This window comes from Bubalus bubalis, chromosome 18 (assembly GCF_019923935.1).
Source record: "Bubalus bubalis isolate 160015118507 breed Murrah chromosome 18, NDDB_SH_1, whole genome shotgun sequence".
Taxonomy (NCBI): Eukaryota; Metazoa; Chordata; class Mammalia; order Artiodactyla; family Bovidae; genus Bubalus; species Bubalus bubalis.
In genome coordinates, this window is record NC_059174.1 from 34,496,365 (window position 1) to 34,521,948 (window position 25,584).

General features: G+C 45.0%; 1 protein-coding gene across 1 annotated transcript in view; it reads right to left on the reverse strand.

Annotated features, from left to right (window-relative positions):
* The window catches only part of KCTD19 (potassium channel tetramerization domain containing 19), a 27,720-nt gene extending 2,177 nt beyond the window's left edge, over window positions 1-25,543 (reverse strand). Inside the window, exons 1-12 of the mRNA XM_006072050.4 lie at window positions 25,465-25,543; window positions 22,470-22,766; window positions 12,056-12,206; window positions 10,883-11,074; window positions 9,526-9,657; window positions 6,256-6,466; window positions 4,960-5,120; window positions 3,575-3,678; window positions 2,941-3,083; window positions 2,662-2,745; window positions 2,283-2,397; window positions 1,270-1,897 (exon numbers count right to left, since the gene is read on the reverse strand). Coding sequence (XP_006072112.1) covers window positions 1,270-1,897; window positions 2,283-2,397; window positions 2,662-2,745; window positions 2,941-3,083; window positions 3,575-3,678; window positions 4,960-5,120; window positions 6,256-6,466; window positions 9,526-9,657; window positions 10,883-11,074; window positions 12,056-12,206; window positions 22,470-22,766; window positions 25,465-25,467 — 2,221 coding nt within the window. The 5' untranslated portion in view covers window positions 25,468-25,543. The remainder of the gene's footprint in view (window positions 1-1,269; window positions 1,898-2,282; window positions 2,398-2,661; window positions 2,746-2,940; window positions 3,084-3,574; window positions 3,679-4,959; window positions 5,121-6,255; window positions 6,467-9,525; window positions 9,658-10,882; window positions 11,075-12,055; window positions 12,207-22,469; window positions 22,767-25,464) is intronic.
* Window positions 25,544-25,584: the final 41 nt, after the last annotated feature.

The window sequence follows — 25,584 nt, forward strand, 5'->3', positions numbered from 1 at the left end:
CTCTGGCAACAGACCAGTGCAGTCAGTCACCAGCCCTCGCCTCCAGCTTCTCAGAAGCGGGAGCCTGGGCTGGCAGGGCCATGTTCTAACTCTCCTCTCTTCATCACCCTGGAATCACTGAAAGCCACATCCTCAATTTCAGAACTCCAAGGAACTTTCCAAATCATCTGTTGAACTAGGCTAGTAGTAAATAGAGCTGATCACAACCCAGCTGGAATTGGGACTGGAAATCTTTGTAAAATTATGAGATGAGCTTTTGTGGGGGGCGGGCGGGGGGGTGGGTTGCTGATGCATGTCTACTCTGAAGAATATGCTTGACAAACCAACTGTGGGCTCACAGGCAGGGCCCAGGAAGACCCCTCCAAGCATGACACAAGCCATTGAAAGAGAAAATGACAGAATACTAGAGGAAGGGTTTGAGAGAGCAGAGGAAACAGTCCATAATAGCAGTTCTCAGCCCACTTCTCTGGGCTGCTCCTCACTTCTCCAACACACACATTCCTCTCTGTTCAGCCTGCTCCCCATATACTTGCCTGTCTCCCGGACTTCTTCCCTTGGATGCCCATCAGTACTTCAAACACACTGTCCTCTTCCCCAAGTCCTACTCCTCTCCTTCCCACCTCAGTAACTGTCCACCCCCTTTCAGTCACCCAAATCAGAAACCTGTCCCCTCCTTGGCCCAATCCTTTCGTGTTTCCTCGAACTGCCTAACCTGTTTCACCTAGTATGGTCTTGGCACTTCCAACACTTACCTTCTGCTACTGCATTTCCTCTGCCCCTGGAACAAACTTCCTAAATGCGTACCTGATTGTGCTTGCTCCCTTGTATAGGATGCTTCAGTGGCTGGCTGCTCCACTTAGGATTGGAACAAAGTACCAGGTCCTGAACTTGACCCATAAGACCTGTCCTGATTCCTAATGTCATCAGCCTTATCTTTCATCACTTTATGAAGACTGGTTTCCAGCTGCTAGACCCATGACTTAGGTTTCCACAAGCACCCAAGATTTCTCCTTTCCTCCATTGACTCCTCAGCCCTGAACCCTTCTTTGTGCCCCTATTGCTTTATAGGTCCTTCCTTTCATATGCCTTATGTGGCTTCTCAAGCCCCCAGGCCATGCCAGCGTGCCTGTCGTTTCTGGGTCTTTTGCTTGGCAGTAGTGAAAGCGCAGTTCTAGTCTCCTTTAATCACTAACTCACTCTGTGGTCTTGGCCAAGGTTTGCCTTCTCTGTTGTAAATGGGACTTGGGTCAAGGATGGGATAGCACTCACCTTTCTCCTTTGACCTCTGCTTGCCCCAGTCCTTCAGGGCGACAGCTCTTTTCATGGGGAAGTATGGATTAAAGTTTGGCTCTGGCCCTTTGTCTTTGGTTCCGGCTCCAGCCCCTGCCTGTGGGCCTGGGTTCTTCTCTGAGGCTGTGGAATGGCCTTTCCAGGAAGCTGAGGTGCTGGGCTGGGAAACAGCCTCACTTCCTGAGGAGTGCTGCAGGGTGGCTTCCTCCAAGGAGCTGCTCCGGGGGGCTGGCAGTGGCTGGAATTCCCACTGTTTGCAGTTGACCATGTCCCACTCCCTTACCAGGGAGATAAGTTTTTGCATGGGGGTGACAGGAGGGTCTTTGGTTTCAGATTTCTGTGTGAGGTTGACAGTGGTACACTTCTTCTTGGGAGGACTCTCAGGGTGGCCCTCCCAGTGTCTAGGGTTGGCACATAGGCCAGGACAGTGTGAGTATGTGCTGGGATTACCTGCCCTCTTGGCACCTCGGCACAAGGACATCTGGATTGTCTGGGAGTACTGTTCGGCCTCCTCTATCTGGCTGGACCTGGCCAGGGTCCCCTTGGCCTTGTTCCACAGAGTTCGGTCATTGCAGTCTTGGAACTCCATTGGCATGCAAGCTGTGGTCTGGGGAGAGGGCACAGCAGCTCTGGGCATGTTGTACTTCCACACTGAAGCCTTACCCAAGATCTGATAAGCTGGGTCTCTTAAGACTTCACTTGCTTACCCAGAACAATTTCATCCCCCACATGGGTCTAACATTTGAGATCTGCTCCGTTGGAGTGGGGTTGGTAACCAGCCCAGGGGACTCTCACACACCAAAAGGGCATATCGGCATGCCAGGCCTCATGTGGCCAGCACTTACTTGTGTTCAGAAACCAGTCACTGTGCCAGAGCCATGTAGGCCTGTCTCTTTCATTTTGCCATGCTCCCCAGGAGTGGGATCTGCCCCCTGAGCCCTGTGCTGGTGCCCTTTCAGGACACCACCAAACCAGAGGAGGCTGGAACTTACTTCTTTGGTGTCTCTGCTGAACTCCACCAGTGACCCTGGCCCTTCTGTTACCACGTGCAGCCTTCTGATGGGAAAAGCTTCTTCACTTTCAGATTCTTTATCCTGGATCCATGACCTGCAGATCCCAAGAGGATTTGGTTAGTGAGCAGAAGCTTCCACTAGTCCATTGACCAGGTGTGCCTTTTGGCTGAAAGTTCACTCAGGGAGGAGGAGCCTTAGAGAGTTTTGCTTAGGTCCCTGCCCAGTCCTGGGCCTGCCCCACCCCCTTAACCGTAAGGAGAACAGGTCCTACTGGGAGGTGGGACTTAGGACAGGATTCCCAAGAGGCATATAAAGGTTCAAACTTTAGATCATGGTGTCAAGGGAGTGGTTTCCTTACTTGTATGCCTCACACTGGACAAGTGCTTCTGAGAGAGATGGGATGTGGTATTCCTCCACCTCCTGGCAAAGGAGGGGCCATTCCCTGTGAATGACAAGAAGAGGTCACACTGGGCATCTGGGGTGGGAATGCGGATGGGGTTGTTGGCCTCCCAAGCGGCTGCTCTGAACAGCAGCTCACATGTTGGAAATAACATAATCTCTGTCAAGGCTGCAAACTCAAATTTCCTCCTTGCAGAGGGATGGGAGTTTCATCATATGATTTCCTTCCTGCACTCACTTAAATTCAGATGGTAAAAATAGTTTTCCAAGCCTCAGGAAGTTGAGAATGTGTCGGAACATTTGGCCATCCCCGTAGATCAGCAGGGTCTGTCCGTATGTTATCCAGTACACTCTCTGAGGGTTGGACAACAGTTCTGGATACTGCAAAGGGTTGGACATCAGACTCTGTTAGTCTGTTAGTTAGTTAGTTAGTCTGTTAGTCTGTTAGTTAAAGGGCTATGTCCTCATTAAGGAGTAGGGCAGTCTTCGTTTTCCCACCCATTCCAGAGCAGAGGCTTTGGGATTTCTATCTCCCCGTCTTGTTGGCCACAGGAAGACACATGAGGAGCAGAGCATCCAGGGGGGAGCACGTCATCTCTGCTCGAAGGATTGCTGGCTCCTCAACCACTCCCTTGAGGCGTCGGGGACCTCACCCTACATCCTGCCTTGGTCCAGGCCCCTCCCTACCCAGACTCCTAAAGGCTTTCCCAGCGTGCTGCTCATGCAGTAAGAGCACTCTGGACCTAAGAGTAGGGGGAAAAATCCTTGATCTAAGCAGGTGCTGGAGTCTGAGTGAGAGTCAGTGACAGATTCCAGAGCATCTCAGCCACAGAAGCCGCAAGGAGAGGAGGGCAGCCTCATGCCAGCAGTACCTTCAGCAGCGTCTGCAGGGTGGTTGCATACCAGTGGCTTCCAACATAAACTTTGATGATCTGTTGGGAGGAATACACAGTGATTTCTGCCGTCCACTCCTCATCTAAGGAAACCAATGAGAGGGAACATGTCACATGGCCAGAAGGACATTAGGTAGGGCATTTGGTCAATAAGGTATCACATGTTAAGACTCAGTATCTTCATCAGTCATATTTTGTTGCCTACTCTGAGAAGCAGAAATCCCTAACACCAGCCCTCTCTGCTCCTCAGGCCTCCCCTGTGGCTTACCATAGAGTTTCCTGCGTGGTGAGATGGGTTTAGAACAGTAGCTTGGAGGGTCAGCTGGTGATTCTGAGTTGGGGGAGGGCCACCAACCCCAAGGGCACCGCTGTTCTACCCCTAGCCCACCTCTCCCAAGAAAGCTTGACTAATGTTCCTTTCTACCTACATTGCTAAGCCCTTCAGTTTCTGGCTGGGTGTGTCCTGGGTGTGTAATTTTCCACATGGCCACTCAGACTGGAGCTAGGAGTCCCTCTGTACGTTTGTGCTTATGGTTTGGCAGATATCACAGACCCAGCCTCTCATCAAATCATTACAGAGACCAAGCCTTGAGAATAGGCTTTATTCTGGGAAGGTGAATTCATGACCCTTTTCCTGGGGATGACTAGACTTAGGCTTTGTTCTGGTATTTGAGAATTAGTTTCTAGTGAACTTTGTCATGAATGAAGGGTATATAAACAGATGATATAACTAAGAGGTATATGATTAGACTGTGAACCCTATGAAAATAAGAGACTGGGTCTGTTTTGCTCTCTTCTATACTCCTAGTGTTATCTGATGTCCTGGTTTATGGTAGGTGCTCCAATAAACATTGTTTCTGAATGATAGTAATATAGCATAAGTTGACATAAAACTTTTTTTTAGTAAATAGTTATAGGCAGCTGGTGAAACAACATTGGTTTTAGACTCAGATTTAAATCCCAGCTTGACCACAATCTCATAATATGAGCAGGTTCCCTCCCTGACCCTCCATGTCCTCTGTTAAATGAACCCAGGGACCATTCTTTGGATGGCTGTGAAGACCCAAGGGGCACAGTGTCAGCTCCCAGGGCCAGAGCGGGCCTGCCCTTGGGGGACCCATGCAGCCCCCACCAGGCCCGTCTGCGCTGCTTAGCCTGTACTACTTGAGGCTACTTGTGGGCTTGGTGTGGGGAGGGAGTCACCTAACATGAAAGTTTCCTTTTAGGCAAAACCCATAAATGTTAGTCTGGCTTTCCTTTCCTGTTCCATCTATAGTTTCTGGCTCTGGCCAGCTTTATCTCCTTTCCTATCCCCTAGACCCTCCTCTGATGCTGCATCCAAACTGAGAAGCTTCTTTATTTACTGAGCACATCCATGGATGCCAGAGTCCTTGGCTCCAGATGAGTCTTGAGAGCCACTTTCATTGGCTCATAGGTGATGTCCCTCTTGTCCAGGAAGGCACAGAGCTCGTACACCTCAGAAACAGTCTCAGTCAGGGGCAGACGGCATGTCCCCAGCCAGTTCCTGCCAAGAGGAAAGACCTGTCACAGAGTGCTCAAGCACTGCGCCCCAAGGGAGTCCAGCCTGTCAACTTTCCATATCTAGAATGTCTTGCCCTAAACACTGACTCAAACCTGTGGCCACTAACATCATTTCCTTAACTGGTTTCTGTTGATGTCTCATAGTGGGTAAATTTGGACACATAGACTCATCCTTTTGGGGCTGAGCTTGATCTGTTTCAGCAAAGCCATCTAAATAGACTAGTTGCAAGCCTCCAGGCCCTGTCTTGGGTTCCAGAATCCAGCCAGGGCCTAGCCACTCTATTTCCACCCCAAGACATCTCAATCACTGTGTGGCAGCCTGTCATGGTTTGGGAGATAACTGATACCTTGTATGCCCAGGAAAGAAGCTAGGGACCTGAATATCAACCCCACTGCCTCTAAAGGCGCTTTTCTTTGCCCTCTGTGCCCTGTGACCTCAGGGGTGGGACATCTCTGGGAGAGATGGATGGGGGTGGGTCACAAAGGCCCACCCTTGGGGTAAGATAGCACCTCTCCACAGGTGCTTAGGAAAAGCCACTTCTATCTTTAGTTTTGGTACCAGTGTATTTTGTGACCTAAGAGAGTTCTATTCAGAACCTGTTTGCCCTTTTATAAAACAGGATTAGAATCCGTGCCCAGCACTAGTAGGAACAGTCTCAGCTCATTCCCCAGGGCATAGGCCAGGTATCACTTCCTTCAAGAAGCCTATTTTGCCTTGCTCTTGGCGGGGGGCAGGGTGCTCATCCCTGGTTCTAGACTTTCTGTGTGTCCTTGGGGAGGACTTTTGTAGGAGGGGGAATATGGCAGGGGGAATATCCAGCACCCTGAGTGTTGCGGCTGTGGCCTGGCCACCTTGGACCTAGCACAGGGCTAGAACCAAGACGGATTGCAGAGGATACAGTTTGAGACTTTTGAACCTTAGGAACCGTATGCCTTGGCACCAGCCCTCTCTTCTGAGGCCCAGATTTGGTGGTACTGATGCAGATGGTGGGAGTGGCTAAAATGATGGGTTTGTCCTATATTTCCTCTGACTCATGGACAGGGCCCCAGGGTGGTTCCTAAAGAAAGGTAAAGCTCAGCCTGAGTTGGGACGATGCATTCTCTAAGGAGGGCCTTACTTAACATGCTGGAAGAGGACCCCGTTCCCGGTGATGTACAGTCTGCTCCCATCCAGTGTGCTCTCGATGCGGAGCTGTCCCAGTGCGGAGTCTGGGTACTTGACAAGCAGACCCAGGGCCATCATGTACAGTGGCTTCACGGACTCTAGGCCTGCTGAACGGCCCCCCTTCCCAGGGCTTGGAGGAGGACAGGAGGTCCGGGAACAGCCACCTGTGCCGGAGAGAAAGGGATGACTCCTAGGGTGCTCATGGTCAAAACGGTATTGGAAGCTTTGGGTCTTGCTTCCAACTGTTGTCTTGAATCTGTACTGAAGAGGCTTAGTGGGAGCTTATTTCCTGGCACAGCCACATCTGAATCTGCTGAACATCAGTATAGTTTTTATATTCAGTCTGCTTGAGGTCAAAACTATCCACTGGAAGGGAGGTGAGGTGGGTGTGGGAGATGGATTAATTTGCTGTATCGCTAACACTTGAATTTCAGAACAGCCATCTGGCCCAGTCTCAGCAGGAATTTCCCTTAGTTCTAAGCTCTGCTCTAATTATCCATGGGTAAAGAACGACAGCAATATGTGAACTGTGAACTTCCTGATGATCAAGCTGGTTTTAGAAAAGGCAGAGGAACCAGAGATCAAATTGCCAACATCTGCTGGATCATGGAAAAAGCAAGAGAGTTCCAGAAAAACATCTATTTCTGCTTTATTGACTATGCCAAAGCCTTTGACTGTGTGGATCACAATAAACTGTGGAAAATTCTGAAAGAGATGGCAATACCAGACCACTGACCTGCCTCTTGAGAAATCTGTATGCAGGTCAGGAAGCAACAGTTAGAACTGGACATGGAGCAACAGACTGGTTCCAAATAGGAAAAGGAGTATGTCAAGGCTGTATATTATCACCCTGCTTATTTAACTTATATGCAGAGTACATTATGAGAAACGCTGGACTGGAAGAAGCACAAGCTGGAATCAAGATTGCCGGGAGAAATATCAATAACCTCAGATATGCGGATGACACCACCCTTATGGCAGAAAGTGAAGAGGAACTAAAAAGCCTCTTGATGAAAGTGAAAGAGGAGAGTGAAAAAGTTGGCTTAAAGCTCAACATTCAGAAAACAAAGATCATGGCATCCGGTCCCATCACTTCACAGGAAATAGATGGGGAAACAGTGGAAACAGTGTCAGACTTTATTTTTGGGGCTCCAAAATCACTGCAGATGGTGACTGCAGCCATGAAATTAAAAGACGCTTACTCCTTGGAAGGAAAGTTATGACCAACCTAGATAGCATATTCAAAAGCAGAGACATTACTTTGCCAACAAAGGTCTGTCTAGTCAAGGCTATGGTTTTTCCTGTGGTCATGTATGGATGTGAGAGTTGGACTGTGAAGAAGGCTGAGCGCCGAAGAATTGATGCTTTTGAACTGTGGTGTTGGAGAAGACTCTTGAGAGTCCCTGGGACTGAAAGGAGATCTAACCAGTCCATTCTGAAAGAAATCAGCCCTGGGATTCTTTGGAGGGAATGATGCTGAAGCTGAAACTCCAGTACTTTGGCCATCTCATGCGAAGAGTTGACTCATTGGAAAAGAGTCTGATGCTGGGAGGGATTGGGGGCAGGAGGAGAAGGGGAGGACAGAGGATGAGATGGCTGGATGGCATCACTGACTCAATGGACGTGAGTCTGAGTGAACTCTGGGAGTTTGTGATGGACAGGGAGGCCTGGTGTGCTGCGATTCATGGGGTCGCAAAGAGTCGGACACGACTGAGTGACTAAACAACTGAAAGAACGACAACTATAGCAGAGAACCTGATATCATTACAGGCTTCCCAGACTCACAGTCCCTAACACGCCTGGGCAGAATTTTCCCGAGACACACTGTCTAGTGTTACTTTTAGGTTGGGTGGTCGTGTTCCTGGCTCACTGTTCTCCTGCAGTGGCCATAATGCTCAGTCTACATGAGCCTGTCCCAGGGGCACCTGTGGGCCAACGGCAAGCTGCTGGGTGATTTTTGTGGGTTGTCTCCAACCCTGCAGGAGCAGTGGTATTCTCCTCCTATCACAGATGAGGAAACTATGTCCTGAGAGCATAGTTAGTTACTAAGTACTTGCCCCAAACAGCAAAGTTAGGTGGGCCAGAGCAGGGGTTTGAGGGTGACTCTATTTTCAAGACTACCAGGGCTGTTTCCATTACTTATGGTGCTTTATGAAAGGCAAAAAAACAGGCTTTGTGTTTGGGAGCTGCTGATGGCTTACAGAGCCCGTCCAGCAGCATGCCTCCCTTCCAGCTTCACATAACTCCTGAACAGCAGGCCCTACTCTGCTCAGCTCTCTGACCTCTGTTCTCTGGGGAACAGAAGCCCTGGGGGAGAGGTTTGAACTCACACCCTCTGAAGTGGATTGGAAGATCCTAAGAGGCTCCTGAGACCTGCTGCAGGATTCTACTACCACCAAATAGAATAGGACTCCAATTGTCTGGGGAGAAGTCTGGAAGAACTGGGCCTCAAAGCAGGGAAGATCTGATTCCCACAGAATAAATGTCTGGCAACATGCAGGCCAAACTTCACATGTGTAAGAGTTCTATGCATTCTCAGAATGCCCGCTGAGGCCATGCAAAGGTAGTTGACTCTTGCAATATATACAGTAGCTTCCATAGACATGCAGGGTTTGGAAATGAGATGGTGAAAGGCTAATAAAAAAATATGAGGGACAAATTAGCATGAGATTGGACTGGGAGCCTGAAGGCTGGACTGGATCAGGGTCAGGAAGTGGCAGGAGGAGGCAGAAACAGGCACAGCAGCCAGGGGTTCGAAGGAGGAAGGACAAGGGAATTTGGGCGTGGGTGGGATAACTGAAGTACTATGGAGAATTCGCCCAAGAATTTCCCATGCCCTCCAGCTGTGCCTGGAAGAAGAAGGACAGCGGGAGTGGCAGGTGGGGTAACCGTTAGTTATAAGTTCCCAATTGTTTGACTTGTCCAAAAGGGGGGCAGACCTCCCCTGACCTTGGGAAACCTGCTCTCAGGCCCAGCCTCCCTCCCCAGCCAGTCTGGGCTGAGCTGCCTACATTTCAGTGGGAAGACTGAGCAGACAGAGGGCATGCCAGGTTTCAGGCTGAAATTTCTCTTCTCAGATTCTAAGTCAGCCAAAACACCCGCTTCTGTCACCACCAACCAAAGTGGTTGGTGGGAGGGAAGATGTTTGTTTTTGGCTTTTCTGGTCAAAGCCCAGACTGCCCCAGGATGTCAAGGGGAGGGCACGTTTCCCCTGGGGACATACCCATGTTCATTCGGTACAACCTCACAGCTTCACTGAGCTCAGGGATTTCCAGAATTTCCACTTCTGCTTCAAGCACATCTATATTGGAGAAATTATCTGGTAGCAAAATCTTCTGTGAGCGGAGAAAATTCACTTGAAAAGCAAGGGGAAACAAAATGGGTTAAGAAGGTTATTTCTGATCTAATTGTAGGTCCAGGTTTTGGGAGGTTTTTGATGCTGCAGCTTATCCTAGGCACTCCTTGTTCTGAAACAAGTACTGAACATACCTGGTTAGATTAGCTTTCAGTCTGTGGTTTTCAAGGTGAAAGATCCCAAATTACTTTATTTTCCTGTGTTTGAGTCCGTGGGTATGGCTTCCCATGGCCTGGCCTTGGGCTCCCAAGCCAGGTAGGCCTTCTTGGTGAGCACACTGGCCCTGAGACTTACCCTATGAGTCTTGACCCAAGAGCAGGTCATTCCAAAAGAGGGAGCTGTCTTGTCGCTTAGAGAGGAAGGGCCTGGGCGAGCCTGGGCTGGCTGGTGGCACGTGCAGTTTGCCCCTGCCTGGATTCAGTGTGGGAGGCAGAGAGGGAGCCAGCGCTACTGTCCTGTGTGAATCAACTTCAAGATTCAGAAACATTATAGACAAATTCCCAGGTGACTATGAACAGGAAAGGCTGGGGTTCCAGGCATTTGGGCCCCAATACCATTTGGGCGTTTCCTTCCCTGTTTGTCTAGGCAGAGGCAGCATCTTAGAGTCAGTTCAGTTCACACCTCACCAGACCCTGTCCTGGGCAATGCAGAATGGAGGCTCTCTTCTGTCCAGGGTTGAAAATTTTATCCCTCTTTAGGCCACTAGCTCAAGCAGACAATTCTGCAATGATTTTGGGGAACCTTTCACCATCCCCTCTTCTTCCCCTTTATCCTGAGTTTAATGCAGATGAGAGCAGGAAGGGACTACCCTTTGAAACAACTCTATTTCCTCATTTTATGGCAAGAGAAACTGAGGTCTACAGCCTAGATGGATACATAAAAGCAGAGAAATAAGAGTAGTTTGGAGTTCTGCTCAAGGTCTTGCCCTTCACATCAACTCTTGTGGCCCCTGCTACCACTACAGGTGGTTTCCAGTGCCGCTTTACACCCAGGCCCTTTAAAATGAACAGGGAATAAAATAGCCCTGAGGCTAGTGGCAGCCTAATGTTGGGAATCCATCTGCCTCCAGGAAGGCTCTGTCATACTTCCACCAGCTCTGCTCAGGGAAGGTCTTGAGGCCCTAAGGCCCAAGCTGGGCTTCCAAGGGGTGCGGGGTCAGGAGGGGTGGATGGGCCCTATCCACCCACCCGTACACACCTCCCCTCCCCCATGATAAAACAATCACCAATGAAGCGGAACTCGCTGCACTCGCACTCGATCAGGGCCATGGTCTCAGCCAGCCACAGCAGGTTGTCTTCAGTCACCAGGCTTGGATGCTTGGCCACTAGGTCTAGAGGCAGGAAGCAGTAGTGCACTTCCTCTTCTGTGTCTAACAGTGGTGTATCCATGAGTCCCAAAGGCGCCTTATCATGTAGGCCTGGAGGAAAATGTGCAGAAGGGCATCACCAACTTCCAGAGGTCAGGGCTTTCAGAGGTGGGGCGCTCACTGACCCAGGGGGCCCAGAGGAAGCTGGAGAGACCATCCCAGAGATGGCCCCTGCCAGATGCCTCCTCGTTCTCACGCCTTTCAGTGTAACCCTAGGTTTGGCAAGGGTATGGTGGGGAACAGGGCAAGAGAAATCTATCTATTCTACAGTGAAGGGCAGTGGGACATGTGAAATTTTGGCTCATATACTTAAAGTCATTAAATTCATACTGTTTTCCAGCTGGGGAGACATTACTTGCAGGATTCACGGAATGAAAGGGAGCCAAGGTGACCAGAGCTTAGGAAGGCATGGGGGAGGGAAATGGCCAAAATGAAGTTAGGATAGTAAGAAAGGGCCTGGGGTGGGCTATGGTGAGAAGTTTAGTTTTTTTAAGTAATAAAATGGAAAAATAATTTTGAAAAATTCATACTGGTTACTCATTTGTTTCTTTCTAATTGGTCAAACCGACTATAGATAAAATAAATGACCTACAAATAAAATAGATCCTTTTAACTCTCCCCAAAGCTCTAAACCCATCAATAATCATGAATGTCTATTCTTGTGTCTCAAATAGGTCAGTCTATACTACAAGGCACCCACCAAGCAGTGGTCATTTGGAGATATTCCTTGTGTGGCGGTCAGAGGTGACTTGATGGTAGAGTTCCCTGACCACTAGGACAGGGTGGAGGGCAGCCTGGCCTTGCCCAGGTGAAACCAGTATGCAGAGGAATGAACATGGAGAAGGATGCTTAGTTCCAGCGGGTAAGCAGCCATGGAGAGGGCATGTGGCAGGTACAAAATCAAAGGAGATGACAGGAAGGTAGAGAAATCATTTAGAACTAGTTCAGAAATCAGGGCACTCTCCACTTCTGTTAGAGTGAGGAGAAGGGAAGCCGATCTGGGCTTCAGAAAAGGTCAACCTGTGGTGATACCTGTGAAGGCTGGGCTTTTTATAGGAAATTCTGAGGGTTTGCTGATACACTTCCACGTTCGCCAGTAGTTCAGAGATGCTCTCTCAGCAACAGGTATGTCTGCAGGCCTCACACGTAGATGGTGTTTCCCTTCCTTCAGATTATCTAGAGTCTGTTAGATAAAGAAGGTTATTGCTTTGAAAATTTTAAACCAAGTAAATATCTACCAATTCCGGGGTAAAATACTAGGATTTGGTAAAGTGTTTTGAAATAAATTGAGTCACTCACTCAATTTAGGTAAGAATTTAAGTCTATAAGATGATATGCTGTTATTCAAAATATCGATGAATATTTCCATTATGATTTTGAAGCAGTTTTTTCTGCTTTATAATTTTGAGTGATAAAAATTTGTCTTATACAACTTTAAGAGTAATTTATAGTTAATAATTAAAAAGTAGTCCTCTAAAGGCACCACATGACCAGTTTTATTCTCTGCTGCTGCTGCTAAGTCGCTTCAGTCATGTCCGACTCTGTGCAACCCCATAGACAGCAGCCCACCAGGCTCCCCCGTCCCTGGGATTCTCCAGGCAAGAACACTGGAGTGGGTGTTTTATTCTCAAAGAGCCTCATAATGGACAGAACACCTCAGATTCAGTGTGAAGCTAATTAAAGAACCTGCTTACTACACAGTTCAGTTCACTTGCTCAGTCATATCTGACTCTTTGCGACCCCATGAATTGCAGCATGCCAGGCCTCCCTGTCCGTCACCAACTCCCAGAGTTCACTCAAACTCATGTCCATCGAGTCAGTGACGCCATCCAGCCATCTCATCCTCTGTCGTCCCCTTCTCCTCCTGCCCCCAATCCCTCCCAGGATCAGTCTTTTCCAATGAGTCAACTCTTCGCATGAAGGTGGCCAAAGTATTGGAGTTTCAGCTTTAGCATCAGTCCTTCCAAAGAACACCCAGGACTGATCTCCTTTAGAATGGACTGGTTGGATCTCCTTGCAGTCCAAGGGACTCTCAAGAGTCTTCTCCAACACCACAGTTCAAAAGCATCAATTCTTCGGCACTCAGCTTTCTTCACAGTCCAACTTTCACATCCGTACATGACCACTGGAAAAACCATAGCCTTGACTAGACGGACCTTTGTTGGCAAAGTAATGTCTCTCCTTTTCAATATGCTACCTAGGTTGGTCATAACTTTCCTTTCAAGGAGTAAGTGTCTTTTAATTTCATGGCTGCAGTCACCATCTGCAGTGATTTTGGAGCCCAAAAATGTAAGGTCTGACACTGTTTCCACTGTTTCCCCATCTATTTCCCATGAAGTGATGGGACCAGATGCCATGATCTTCGTTTTCTGAATGTTGAGCTTTAAGCCAACTTTTTCACTCTCCTCTTTCACTTTCATCAAGAGGCTTTTGAGTTCCTCTTCACTTTCTGCCATAAGGGTGGTGTCATCTGCATATCTGAGGTTATTGATATTTCTCCTGGCAATCTTGATTCCAGTTTGTGCTTCTTCCAGCCTAGCATTTCTCATGATGTACTCTATATAAGTACAATATAACTATATAAGTTAAATAAGCAGGGTGACAATATACAGCCTTGATGTACAGGTGCTCTCCAAAAGCTGCCCAAGGAATCCTGAGCTTTGAGAAGAGCCCTCTGGTGGCCATGGCTATAAACTGCACCCCCATAACTGTTTAAGACCTGCAAAAGGAGGGGACCACAGTGGGGAATCTTCCCAACTTTGAGTGGCTGGTGGATTTGTGGAAGGACTGGATAATGGTGAGGTCATGGGGAGTGCTTTCCTGGAGGCAATGAACAATGGAAGAGAAAACTGCATAAGTGAAACAGCAGAAGAGAGTCTGTCATGTATTCATTTGAGAAATGGTTGCCTGCTGTAGCTGAGACCCGGCACAACAACAACAGCAGCAAAATTGGGTGAAGTAGTATGAAAAGGGAGTGAAACTAGTGAGAGCTTGCAAGAGACATCCTATCATTTCAAGCCTATCCTAATCTAACCAGATCACAGTAACCTGAACTGGCCATTTAGTTCATCTGCAGATTTAAATCCTGAGATTCTGTCTCAGTGGAAGGAACAATGGCACTCGTGAACAATTCTAAATTGGCCTCTGGGGAGGGGACTTCTTGGGGGAGGGAAATGCCACCCAGGAGAACAACCTGTTTGAGGATGGACCTAAATCCCCTATTTGGAGATGCTGTTTGGTACCCAGGTGTGTCCTTTGGGGCAGGTCAGAAGTGAGAGTTTAATTAGCTTGAGAGGTGTGCTAGTTGAAGGAATGGTCTAATTTATAAAAATCAAATTTTTATAAATTGTCTCCATTTCCTGCTACTTCCACTAATGTAAAGTGTGAGCAGTATCATTTCCTCCAAGAAGTGTTTGACAAATCTAAAACAGGGAAGAAAAAAAAAAAAATCCCAAACAAGTAAATCTACAAGGATTGCAATTCTTGCCAGTCAGGAACATGCCACATGCATTAGACCCAGGAGCCTCAACTAGGTTTTTTCCTAAACTCTCTCAGACAATCCCTGCTCTGATTTCTAGAAATATAAGGCCTTCCACTCATGGGAAGCCATTTGGCTGCTCTAAGAATCCATGGAACCCCTAACCCCTTTACTCTGCTTTATTATTCTCAGTAACACCTACTTGTTCATTTACTGTCTCCCAGTCTCCCCGAATATATATAACCTTCAAGACCATGAGGACCCTGCCTGTTTTGTTCTCCGCTGCATTTACAGCAACCACAGTAGTGTTTGTGGGATCTCAATGTATTTTTGTGGAATGAATGAATGAGTGAAGAGCACGTCAGAGAGTTTATGCTTTCAGTTGCCCCTTGGCTTTGCTGACTAAAGTTGCCAGAGTGTGTGGCTGGTCTTCCATGGACTTTAATTCCCCTTTTGTCTGCCTGAATACTACTCCTAGTACTTTTACTCTTCATATGTTATGACCTAGAAACTATCAGAGGGAGGATTTCTTTATGGAAATACAGACCCGAATTCAAATGGCTAACTGCTAGCACAAGGTAATTAATGTTGCTTTTGGCTCAGATTATAGTGAAAACATGTCAATCAGAAGTAACATAAAACTGATGGCATGGGGGCGAGTGTGTGTATGCACTGTTGCCAAAAGATGGCTGACAAATGTCCTACTGGCAGAGCCCTGGGACTTAACCTAGCTTTTCCAAAACAGCAGCAGTGCTCAGAGAAGCCTTATGCTCTGATGTGGGCTGTTGGAAGGAATGTGATGGTAAGAGAGCCTGGGGGAGCTTGCAAATCTCCAAGTGCTTTGTAAAGACAAGAAGGGCCAGCACCACTTGGAAGCTCAGAGGAGCAAGACTGGTTGAACAAAAGGATACGCAGAATAGATGCTATCAGTCAAACAAGCCAAATAAGACACACCTATCAGCTTCTCTAACCTGCCCCTCCACTGCTAGCTCCAGCCCCCCACCCTGAAGTAGATTCGGCCTTCACTCATCATCTTGGATACATCATTCAGTGTTCAGTCAGCACATATTTATTAAACCCCTCTATAGGCCCAGTACTATGATGCTGGGAATGTAAACATGTAAAGAATACAAGCTAGTGAGGGAGGAAGACATATGAATACATGATCCCAACAGAATTAGCACTGATCTGAGAGCAGAGGCAAACTACCTGGAAATATCAGGCTAGTCTTCCTGTGGGCCTCATTTCAGCTAATTCTTGAAGGGGAAATGTTCTAGAAAGAGGGAACAGCAAGTGAAAAAATGTTGAGAGGAAGCATTTAGGGTGCTCAGTGACATGACTGGACATTAAGAGGTGGGCGTGTGTGTATGTGTGTGTTTGAGTGTGAGCATGTCTGCATGCATGTGTGTCTATGCATGCATGTAGGTTTATCTATGTGTTGGGACATGAGCCAGCACAAGCAGATGGGCTGTCCTGTGAGGAGCCCTGATGCCATGTTGAAGCATTTATACTTGAGTTGTCCACTTACCCACATCCACAGAGGAGGTACACTGTTGGGGTAAGTATCTGCTGTTTATGAAATCTGCCTTTACAAGATCACAGTGTAAATCTGTCTCATATCATAAGAAAATGGAAATGTGAGACTTGTCAGTGGTCTTTTCTCTTAAAAGTGTGATCAACATTTGTGTGATCAACATAAAAACACTCCTGGCCCCCTTAAGCACAAAGGTTGCAGGCCTATTTGGTTTGCTTGCCGGTAGCAGAACACTCACAGGTGGAACAATTCAAGTTTCCAAACTTACAAGTCCTCAGAAGGCATGAAAAAGGAAATACAATTAGCATGTATTCAACATACTAAGTCCTTGGTGGACTTCAGGCAGGCAATAAAAAGGGAATCAACAGTCTGCCGTGAACCTTGAAGCCTTGTGAGTTATCCTGAAGAAAAATCTCACACTTTGCAGTAGCAGCTGTGACTCCCAACCAAGCTGATAGTATGTGTGAGACTTGGAGCAGCTTACATTTACACAAAGGGGACTTCCCGAATTACACAGAAAAATCTATGAAGCACTGTGGCATTAATGTACAGACTAGTTTATGCTCCCCCTGTGAACAAGATACGACATTCCTAACCATCCAGGCTTGAGGATTTACATACCAACCTTGAGGACTCCAAATTTATGTCTCTAGACCTGACTGCTTCCCTGAATTCCAGATCTATACATCTGGCTGCCTGCCCCCACCACCATCCAGAATTTTAACGAGCACCATTTTCTTGCCTGTCAAACTTAATACATTCAAATCCAAACTCCTGATTTTTCCCTCTGAGCCTGCACCTCAGAACCCTGAAATTTGACTTTTATATAAATTTTATGTGTCACAAATATATTTCTTTTGATTTTTTTCAACCATCTAAAAATGTAAAAACAATTCTTAGTTCATAAGTTGTACAAAAAAGGTAATGGGCTGAATTTGGTCCATGATGTAGTTTGCTGACTCCTAATGTTAAGCCGGAAGTTAATGATTTTTTTATAGCGCTATTGAAATGTTTCATATTATTTCTAATGTGAATAAATTTCATATTATATGGGCTTCCCAGGTAGTGTTAGTCATAAAGAATCTGCCTGCCAATGCAGGAGATGTAATGTGAATAAATTTCATATTATATATATAAATGAAAAAATTTACTCACCTAAATTATACAATTCAGTAATTTTTAGCATATTCACAGAATTTGCAGCCATCACCACAATCTATTTTAACATCATAAAAAGAAACCCTATGCTCATTTAAGAGTCCGTTGCCCATTTTTGCTCACTGTATCCTTCTCACCCTGTACCTTGGCCTTAGGCAACCACTGATCTACTTTCTGTTCCTGTAACTTTGCCTATTCTGTACGTTTCATATAAATGGAGTCATACAATATATGGTCTTTTGCGTCTGATTCTTTCACTTTGCACAACATTTCAAAGTTCATTTTCATTGTTACATGTATCAGTACTTCATTCCTTTTATTGACAAATAACATTTCATTGTATAAATATACTATTTTGTTTGTTCATTAGCTGATGAACATACAGGTTGTTTTCACTTTTTGGCTTTTATGAATAATTCTGCTAATGAACATTAGTCTACAAGTGTCTGTGTGGACATCCTGTAGGTTTTAATTTATTTGGGGTATATGCTGGGTCATATGGTAACACCATGTTTAACTTTTTGAGGAACTGCCAGACTGCTTGCCAAAGAGGTTGTACAAATTTACATTCCTATCAGCAGTGTATGAGGGTTCTAATTTCACCCTATCTTTGCCAACACCTGTTACTGTCTTTTTGATGAGAGGCATCCTAGTGGGTATGAAGTAGTAACTTAATGGTGGTTTTGATTTGCATTTCCTTGATGGCTAGTGATATTGAGCACCTTTTCATGTGCTTATTGCCCATTTGTATATCTTGTTTGGAGAAATGTCTATTCAAATACTTTTAAAATTTATTTATTTTGGTTGCACCAGATCTTTGTAGCTGAGTGCAGACTTTCTTTAGTTGTAGTGAGCGGGGGCTACTCTTCATTGCAGTGTGCGGGCTTCTCGTTGTGGTGGTTATGCTTGTTGGCAAAGTATAGGCTCTAGGCACTCAGGCTTCAGTAGTTGCAACACATGGGCTCATTAGTTGCCGTTCATAGGCTCTAGAGCTCGGGCTTAGTAGTTGTGGCAGATGGGCCCACTTGCTCCATGGCATGTGGGATCATCCTGGACCAGGGATCAAATTCGTGTCCCCTGCATTGGAGGGTGGACTCTCAACTCTCCAGTGGACTTTCACTGGACCAGCAGGGAAATCCCCTTTGCTCATTTTAAATTTGATTGTCGTTTTGTTGTTTAGTTGTAAGAGTTCTTTATGTATTTTGATTACATGTCCCTTATCAGATTAGTGATTTGCAAATATTTCGTTCCCTTCTGTGTGTTGTCTTTTCACTTTCTCGATGGTGTCCTTTGAAGCATAAAATTTTAGAATTTCGATGAAATTGAAAATTCATCTAATTCTTTTGTTGCTCATGTTTCTGACATTGTACCTGACAACCATTGTAACTTAAGGTATAATGATCTTTTAAAATTTTAAATTTGATAATTTTATTTCTTTCTTTAAACATTTCCAAAAGCTACCTATAACATTTAGAATAGATCCTGTATAGTCACCTATACAACTCTGCAAGATCTGATCTGTAACATCCTCTGACCTCATCTACTTTTGACATCTCTCTACTCCCCACCACCACACTGTGTGGCATGTGGGATCTTTGTTCCCTGACAAGGGGTTGAATCTTTGTCCCCTGCAATGGAAGTGTGGAGTCTTAACCACTGGACCACCAGGGAAGTCCTGGCATCTCCCTGCTTCTGGCTGCACCTGACAATGGCTGCTGAGTCTGCCTCTTCCAAGGCATTCTAACCTCAGGGCATTTGTGTTTGTTGTTCTTATGCCTCAAAGCTTTTTCCTAGACATCTCCATATCTTATCCCTTTTTCATTCAGTCTTCTGCTCAAATATTGCCTTCAATAAATCCAACCCTGACCATTCTTTCTAAAGGAGTAGCTGACCTCAGTAACTTGCTACACTTATGACATACTACACAACTGTATATTAAAAAACAGATTAGATATAAATGCTTTATTCTTTCAACATATTCCAGTACTATAAGGGTGGTGCCTGATAGAATAAATAAAAGTTAGACATGAAAAAAAGAAAATCAGAGACTTCCCTGGTGGTCCAGGGGTTAAGACTCTGCCCTTTCAATACAGGGAGCGTAGGTTCAATCCCTGGTTGGGGAACTAAGATCCCACATGCCATGCAATGTGGCCAAGAAATAAACAACAAACAAGTGAACCTAAAAAATTTTCTTAAAGAGAAAATCATATAAACACATTCTTAAACCCCAAGAAGTTCTAGAATACAGAAATGTCCTCCTCTTTCACTATTACACAGGAAACACTGCTCTATTCTTCATAGCACACATCTCTATCTGACCTTATATGACTATATAGTTCATTCTGTGTCTCCAGTACTTGGCCTGTGATTGGTGCTCAATACATGTTAATGTTACACTTAGAATCAAGACAATAATAGGTACTGAGTGTGCCCTTTGAAGGCCAAAGCTATAGGCCGGAAGGAGGTAGGATGGGCAGGTAGATGGCAAGGAGGAATGGGAGAGATAAATGGTAGGGATGTGAGGGAATGAGGAAGGGTAGAGAGTAGAGTAGGACTGTGAGCTCAACCATCTGTCCTCCAGATGCTTCCCATCTCATTCTACTAGTTGGTTCCTGTATGGTTTTCCAACAAAACTTACTATATTATAGATAATCTTGAGTAGGATATGCCACGTGTTAAGAGCATGGGAACTTTAGTTAGTGGGAGGCAAAGTCCCGTTTTTATTGTTAGGGGCTAAATCTGAAGGACTCTACAATGAGCAAGCAGCACTAACAGGTTAGAACAATTGAGAATAGTGTTGTCCAATATGTGACTATTGAGTACTTGAAATGTGATAGCCTGAATCTGAGATGTGCTGTAAGTGTAAAACACACATCAGATTTTGAAGACTTGGTACATGAAAAGAATGTAAAATATATTAATTTTAAAATACTGATTACATGGACTTCCCTGGTGGTCCAGTGACTAAAGAATCTGCCTGCCAGTGCAGGGGATACAGGTTTGACCTCTGGTCTGGGATGATTCCACATGAGCAGGGTAACTAAGCCCATGCCCCACAGCTACTGAAGCCTGAGTGTCCTACAGCCTGTGCTCTATAGAGCCCATGCTCCACAACAAGAGAAGGCACCACAACGAGAAGAGAAATGCAACCAGAGAAAGCCCGTGTGCAGCAATGAAGACACAGAACAGCCAAAAATAAATGAATTAAAAATAAATACTTTATAAAAAAGAAAATATCGATTACATATTGAAATTACAACATTAAATATACTGGGTTAAATAAAATATACTGTTAATTGCACTTGCTTTTTTTTTTAATGTGGCTACTAGAAAAATTAAGTTATACATATGGCTCACAAATGTAGTTAACATTATATTTTTATTGGATCATCTTATGTGTTCCTTAAAACCCATAGGAATAATGTCTGGTACCTAGAAAGTTTTCAGTAAATACTGGCTAAATGCATAGAAGCCAGCTGCCTGAGAAGGGTCTTTAGACTAAGAATTGGCAAACTCCGTTTTCTCCAAGCAAACTGTTTGTACATTTAGGCAAGAACCTGAGTATGTGGACAGGGCTTAACAGTGAGGAAAGTGATGGAAATGTGTGAGGCTATTGATTTGCTTGAGATTGCTGTGTTTTTCTCCAGCTGGATTTACACTCTGCTTCAGTGAATAAATACCACTTAAGCTGGGTTGGCCTAAATGTTTATTTCTTTGAGAGCAACATTTCTGAAACATAAGCACTTGTTTTATGGTCTGTTTTGGGAGGCAGATCCATATGATTCTTCAAATACTGCTACTGCTCACACAACTTGCAACTTTGGAATTGGACCAATTCATTGGCTGCTGAGTTGTTACCACCCATTTAGAAATTGCTTACCAAATATATTTTGTCTCAATTTGGGAAATAAGGACATCAAAGGAATTAAAGGGCTTGATAAATTGTGTAATAGCCTTGTGCTCTTTAAAATAGTTCTTCAAAAAGTTGCATAGATCTCTTTGATTTTCTGCAATGAACAACTGACTCCCTCCTTTCCCCCATTACATGGTGCTTGGGAATTCCCTGACAGTTCAGTATAAGGACCCTGCATTTCCACTGCTAAGGGCCTGGGTTTGATCCTGGTTGCGGAAGTCATATGGTGGAGCAAAAAAAAAGTCAGCAGCTATCTTGACATTCCAGGTCCTTTAAGTGAATATGAAGCAATTGTAAGCAATTCTAGTGTTCAGTTCCTGGGATAGTTGAAAAAATTTTTATTTCAGGTGTGTAACTTAAAAAAAATAAAAAGAATATACAACAATTTGCACTGATGAGTATATGGGTTTTGATTTCCAAATATATAATACCTTTTAAACATTAAATACTGATTTAGTAAACAGTGTCCATAAAAAACATGCATTGTGAGATGTTCTCGATCCTGTATGACCCAGATATGCAGGGACTACATCAGTTCTCCTCTTTGAGGTGTTGGGGAGGCATGGTTGGTAGCACACTGAGCTGCACTGTGGCTTGTTGAGTCAGTGCTTCTGAAGACAGAGTAAACAACACCTTGTCCAGACAGTGGGATTAATATGGAGCAACACCAATGGTCTTTCCCAGTTATAATATTTAGCTCTTCCAGGTTAAAAAAGTCATTGTTCAAAAACAAAAAATAAACTACTTAAGATAAACCATAGAAATGATTTCTGTAGTTGGAAGAAAAATTAGGAAAGAAGGTAATGTTCTCTGATGATACTATGATGGTTTCAAAGTAAAGGTATTTAAAGCTCTTACACCAAGAATAGTCTTGGAAAACAGAGAAATGAAGACAAAGGAAAGATTCTGCAGTTTGCAGGACTTTTTTGCTTTGCTGTAAGTGAACACTATGTACCTAACAGGCACAATGAGAAGTAATGTTATCTGACACATCTTTCAGATTTTAAATCTCAGACACAGTGCATGTAGTAAATCCTATAATTTCTAGCGTACTCACCTTTAAAAATTCAACAACAAAAAGAAGCTTAAATTAGGATTTCCAAGAGTTAAGATCACCCTCTCAGGGGATGGAAAGGTCTATCCGGGGGTCTGTGGTGACTGCTGGTATAGACAAGGCCGAGTTAGGATGAAATCCTTTATTCAGAACATGCATTTACAGTGTACTGTTTATTACTTTAACTCTCTCATCACACCTTCTCATTAGAGGATCTTCTCAGCAACCAATATATAAAAGGACACAAGTTTTTAGCGATGTAAAGCCTATATTATTGAGCATCACTTCTGGAAGTTAAGCATATCTTACCTGCAGCAAAGGCATCAGCTGCAAACCCAGTGCTTGCTCATAGAGCAAGTTCAGCTCTGCACAACTGGAGAAGGAGAGTTTGGAGGTGTAGAGGTAATAGTGCACATGTCTGAATGTGGAACCATCTCTGTCGATGAACAACCTCTGGTTTTCTGAAGAGGTCAGTGCTGAAGCCTCTTTCCATAGCAGGGAGTCTGGGAACTGAGCGAGTTTGCTTCTGGGAACTGAGAAATGCCAGCCCCCAACATTGAAATGAAACAAATCCTCTGCTGACTCATGAGGCATACCAGGCTCCTCCTAAAGAGAAAATGAAAAGAGATCTATGCAATAAAAGGAAATAAAAAGCACCCATATTGGAAAGGAAGAAGTAAAGTTATCTCTATTTGTAGATGATGTGATCTTGCAATAGAAAATCCTGAGGAATTCACTAGGAAATTACTAGAAATAAGTTCAAGAAGGTTGAAGGGTAGAGATCAATATAAAAAATCAACTGTATTTTTATATGCTAGCAATGAACAATACAAAATTGAAATTAAGAAAACAATTCCATTCACAATAGTGTCAAAATGAACAAAGTATTTGGGAATAAATTTAACAAAAGAAGTATAATACTTGTACTCTGAAAACCCCAAAACATTGTTGAAAGATAATTTAAAATACCTAAATAAATGGAAAATCTTTCCATGTTCATGGATCAGAAGACAATCTTGTTATGGTAGCAATACTCTTCAAATTGATCCCTATGAAACACAATCCCTATGAAAATTCCAACTGATTTTTTTTCTTTTGCAAAAATTCACAAGCTGATGTTAAAATTCATACCCTATTATTGGCCAACAGAGGAAGAATGATTTTCTCCTTGCCTAGGACAGCTCAACCAATGAGACACTGCCACAACTCAGCCAATGAAAAGTCACTAAACTTCAAACTCCCAGTTTCCTCCAGTGTATTTTTTTTTTTTTTTAAATAACAGCCCTTCCCAACTTTCCCTTCTCCTCTACAAAAGTTTCCTCTCTTCCACTTTACCAGTCTTGCATGTGGTTCACCATAATTGCATGTCCTGAGTTGCAGTTCTTTACTGTTCCCAAATAAACCTGTTTTATTGGTCAAAAACAAAACCTAATTGTTTCAGGTTAACAAATTCTAGGTAAAAATTAGGCACGTTGAAGTGATTGGGGTGCAATGTACCGGTATTTCTAATTTATTTTTAAATTTATCAAAAGATAAGATGAATCAATGGAGAAATGGATAGAGGATATGTGATTAAACAACTACAGCGAAATGTTCATCATAGAATCTAGGTGGTGGCTATATAGTTTCACTGTAAAATTCTTTCAAACTTTCTAAATGTTTCAAAATCTGCATTAGAATGCTGGGAGGTAGGGGAGATTGTTGCTCAAGGGAGGAAAAGTCCATTTCTCCAACAAAAACCTGCCATCTCCAATTTTGACATCTGGGTAAAGAAAAAAATGCATGCCATGAAGAAGGGAGTGAGGTTCTTTTCTCTCATAAGAAGCCTGATTTAAATATTCAGATATAAAGAAAAACAATTATACATGTCATGTTTGAGGCTAGATTAAAGGGGACATGAAGAGAAGGATTATAAATTCTAAAATGGTGACAAGACTCTCAGAAGCAGAGGTGGAAAAACCAATCTAATAAGCTAATCTAAGCTTTTAAACGGAGAAGGCAATGGCACCCCGCTCCAGTACTCTTGCCTGGAAAATCCCATGGACGGAGGAGCCTGTTAGGCTGCAATCCATCCGGTCGGTAAGAGTCGGACACGACTGAGCGACTTCACTTTCACTTTTCACTTTCATGCATTGGAGAAGGAAATGGCAACCCACTCCAGTGTTCTTGCCTGAAGAATCCCAGGGACGGGGGAGCCTGGTGGGCTGCCGTCTATGGGGTCGCACAGAGTCGGACACAACTGAAGTGACTTAGCATAGCATAAGCTTTTAAAACTTCCCTGGTGGCTCAGAGGGTAAAGCGTCTGTCTACAATGCGGGAGACCCGGGTTTGAGCCCTGGGTTGGGAAGATCTCTGGAGAAGGAAATGGCAATCCACTCCAGTACTATTGCCTAGAAACTCCCATGGATAGAGGAGCCTGGTAGGCTACAGCCTATGGGGTCGCAAAGAGTCGGACAGCTTTTAAAGAGTCGCAAAGCTTTTAAATCCTGGCCTTTCTAAACATGGCTAAGGCTGAACACAACAAGCTGAGAGTAAGGACCTCACCTAGACCAGAAAGCATGAATAGGCACGCAAACACGATTTTGCTTTCTATTCTCCTTAAAGGTGATTAGCTGGCCCTACAAGGGCCTGTAGTTCTTGAAAGACAAAAGGCTTCTTGTCAGATTGACTTCAGGAAACAGGGTAGCCTGTAGTCATGACTGCTGCTGCTGCTGCTAAGTCGCTTCAGTCGTGTCCGACTCTGTGCGACCCCATAGACGGCTCTGTCCCAAAGAGTGCATCTCTCTTCCCCACACTGATTCCTCAACCCTAAAGATCAATCAGTTGATCCTGCTTCCAAATCAATTTCTAGAACTAGAACTACCTCATGGTCTACATACAGGACCTCAACTCCTCAGAGCCAGGGTTTCGTATCTGGAGCTTTCCATCATGCTTCAGAGAGCTGCCCTCCAACCCAATCCTTCCGATCCTCCACCCGCCATTACGTTCACCCATCAGGGCACCGCTTTGCCTCAAAGTCAACATTCCCCAAGCACTGAGATTGAAGAACTTTACCCCGTCCGAGGCACAGCCTCACCTTTCAGACCTGGAGTCCCACCCCCCATCCCCAGAGTTCCTTCAACTGACAAAGCAGGCACATTCTTCTGACTCCTCAAAACTAGCCCCCAAACTCTTCAAAGCTGAGGCTATATCCACCCTGTGTCCCAGAGTCAGGTCCCTAACCCCACAGCCCCAGTCCTCGACCACATCGCACCCATTCCCTGTTTTAGTGTTTTTGGCGCCCCCGCCAGGGTGGGCTCCATACCATGGTCCAGGCTCCAGAAGCGGGTGGACAGGCACGTGACGAGAACTATAACGGACCTCGGGAGCGCGGCGGCGCGCGGGGCGGGGCGGGGCGCGGGGCGGGGCGGGGCGGGGCCTGGCG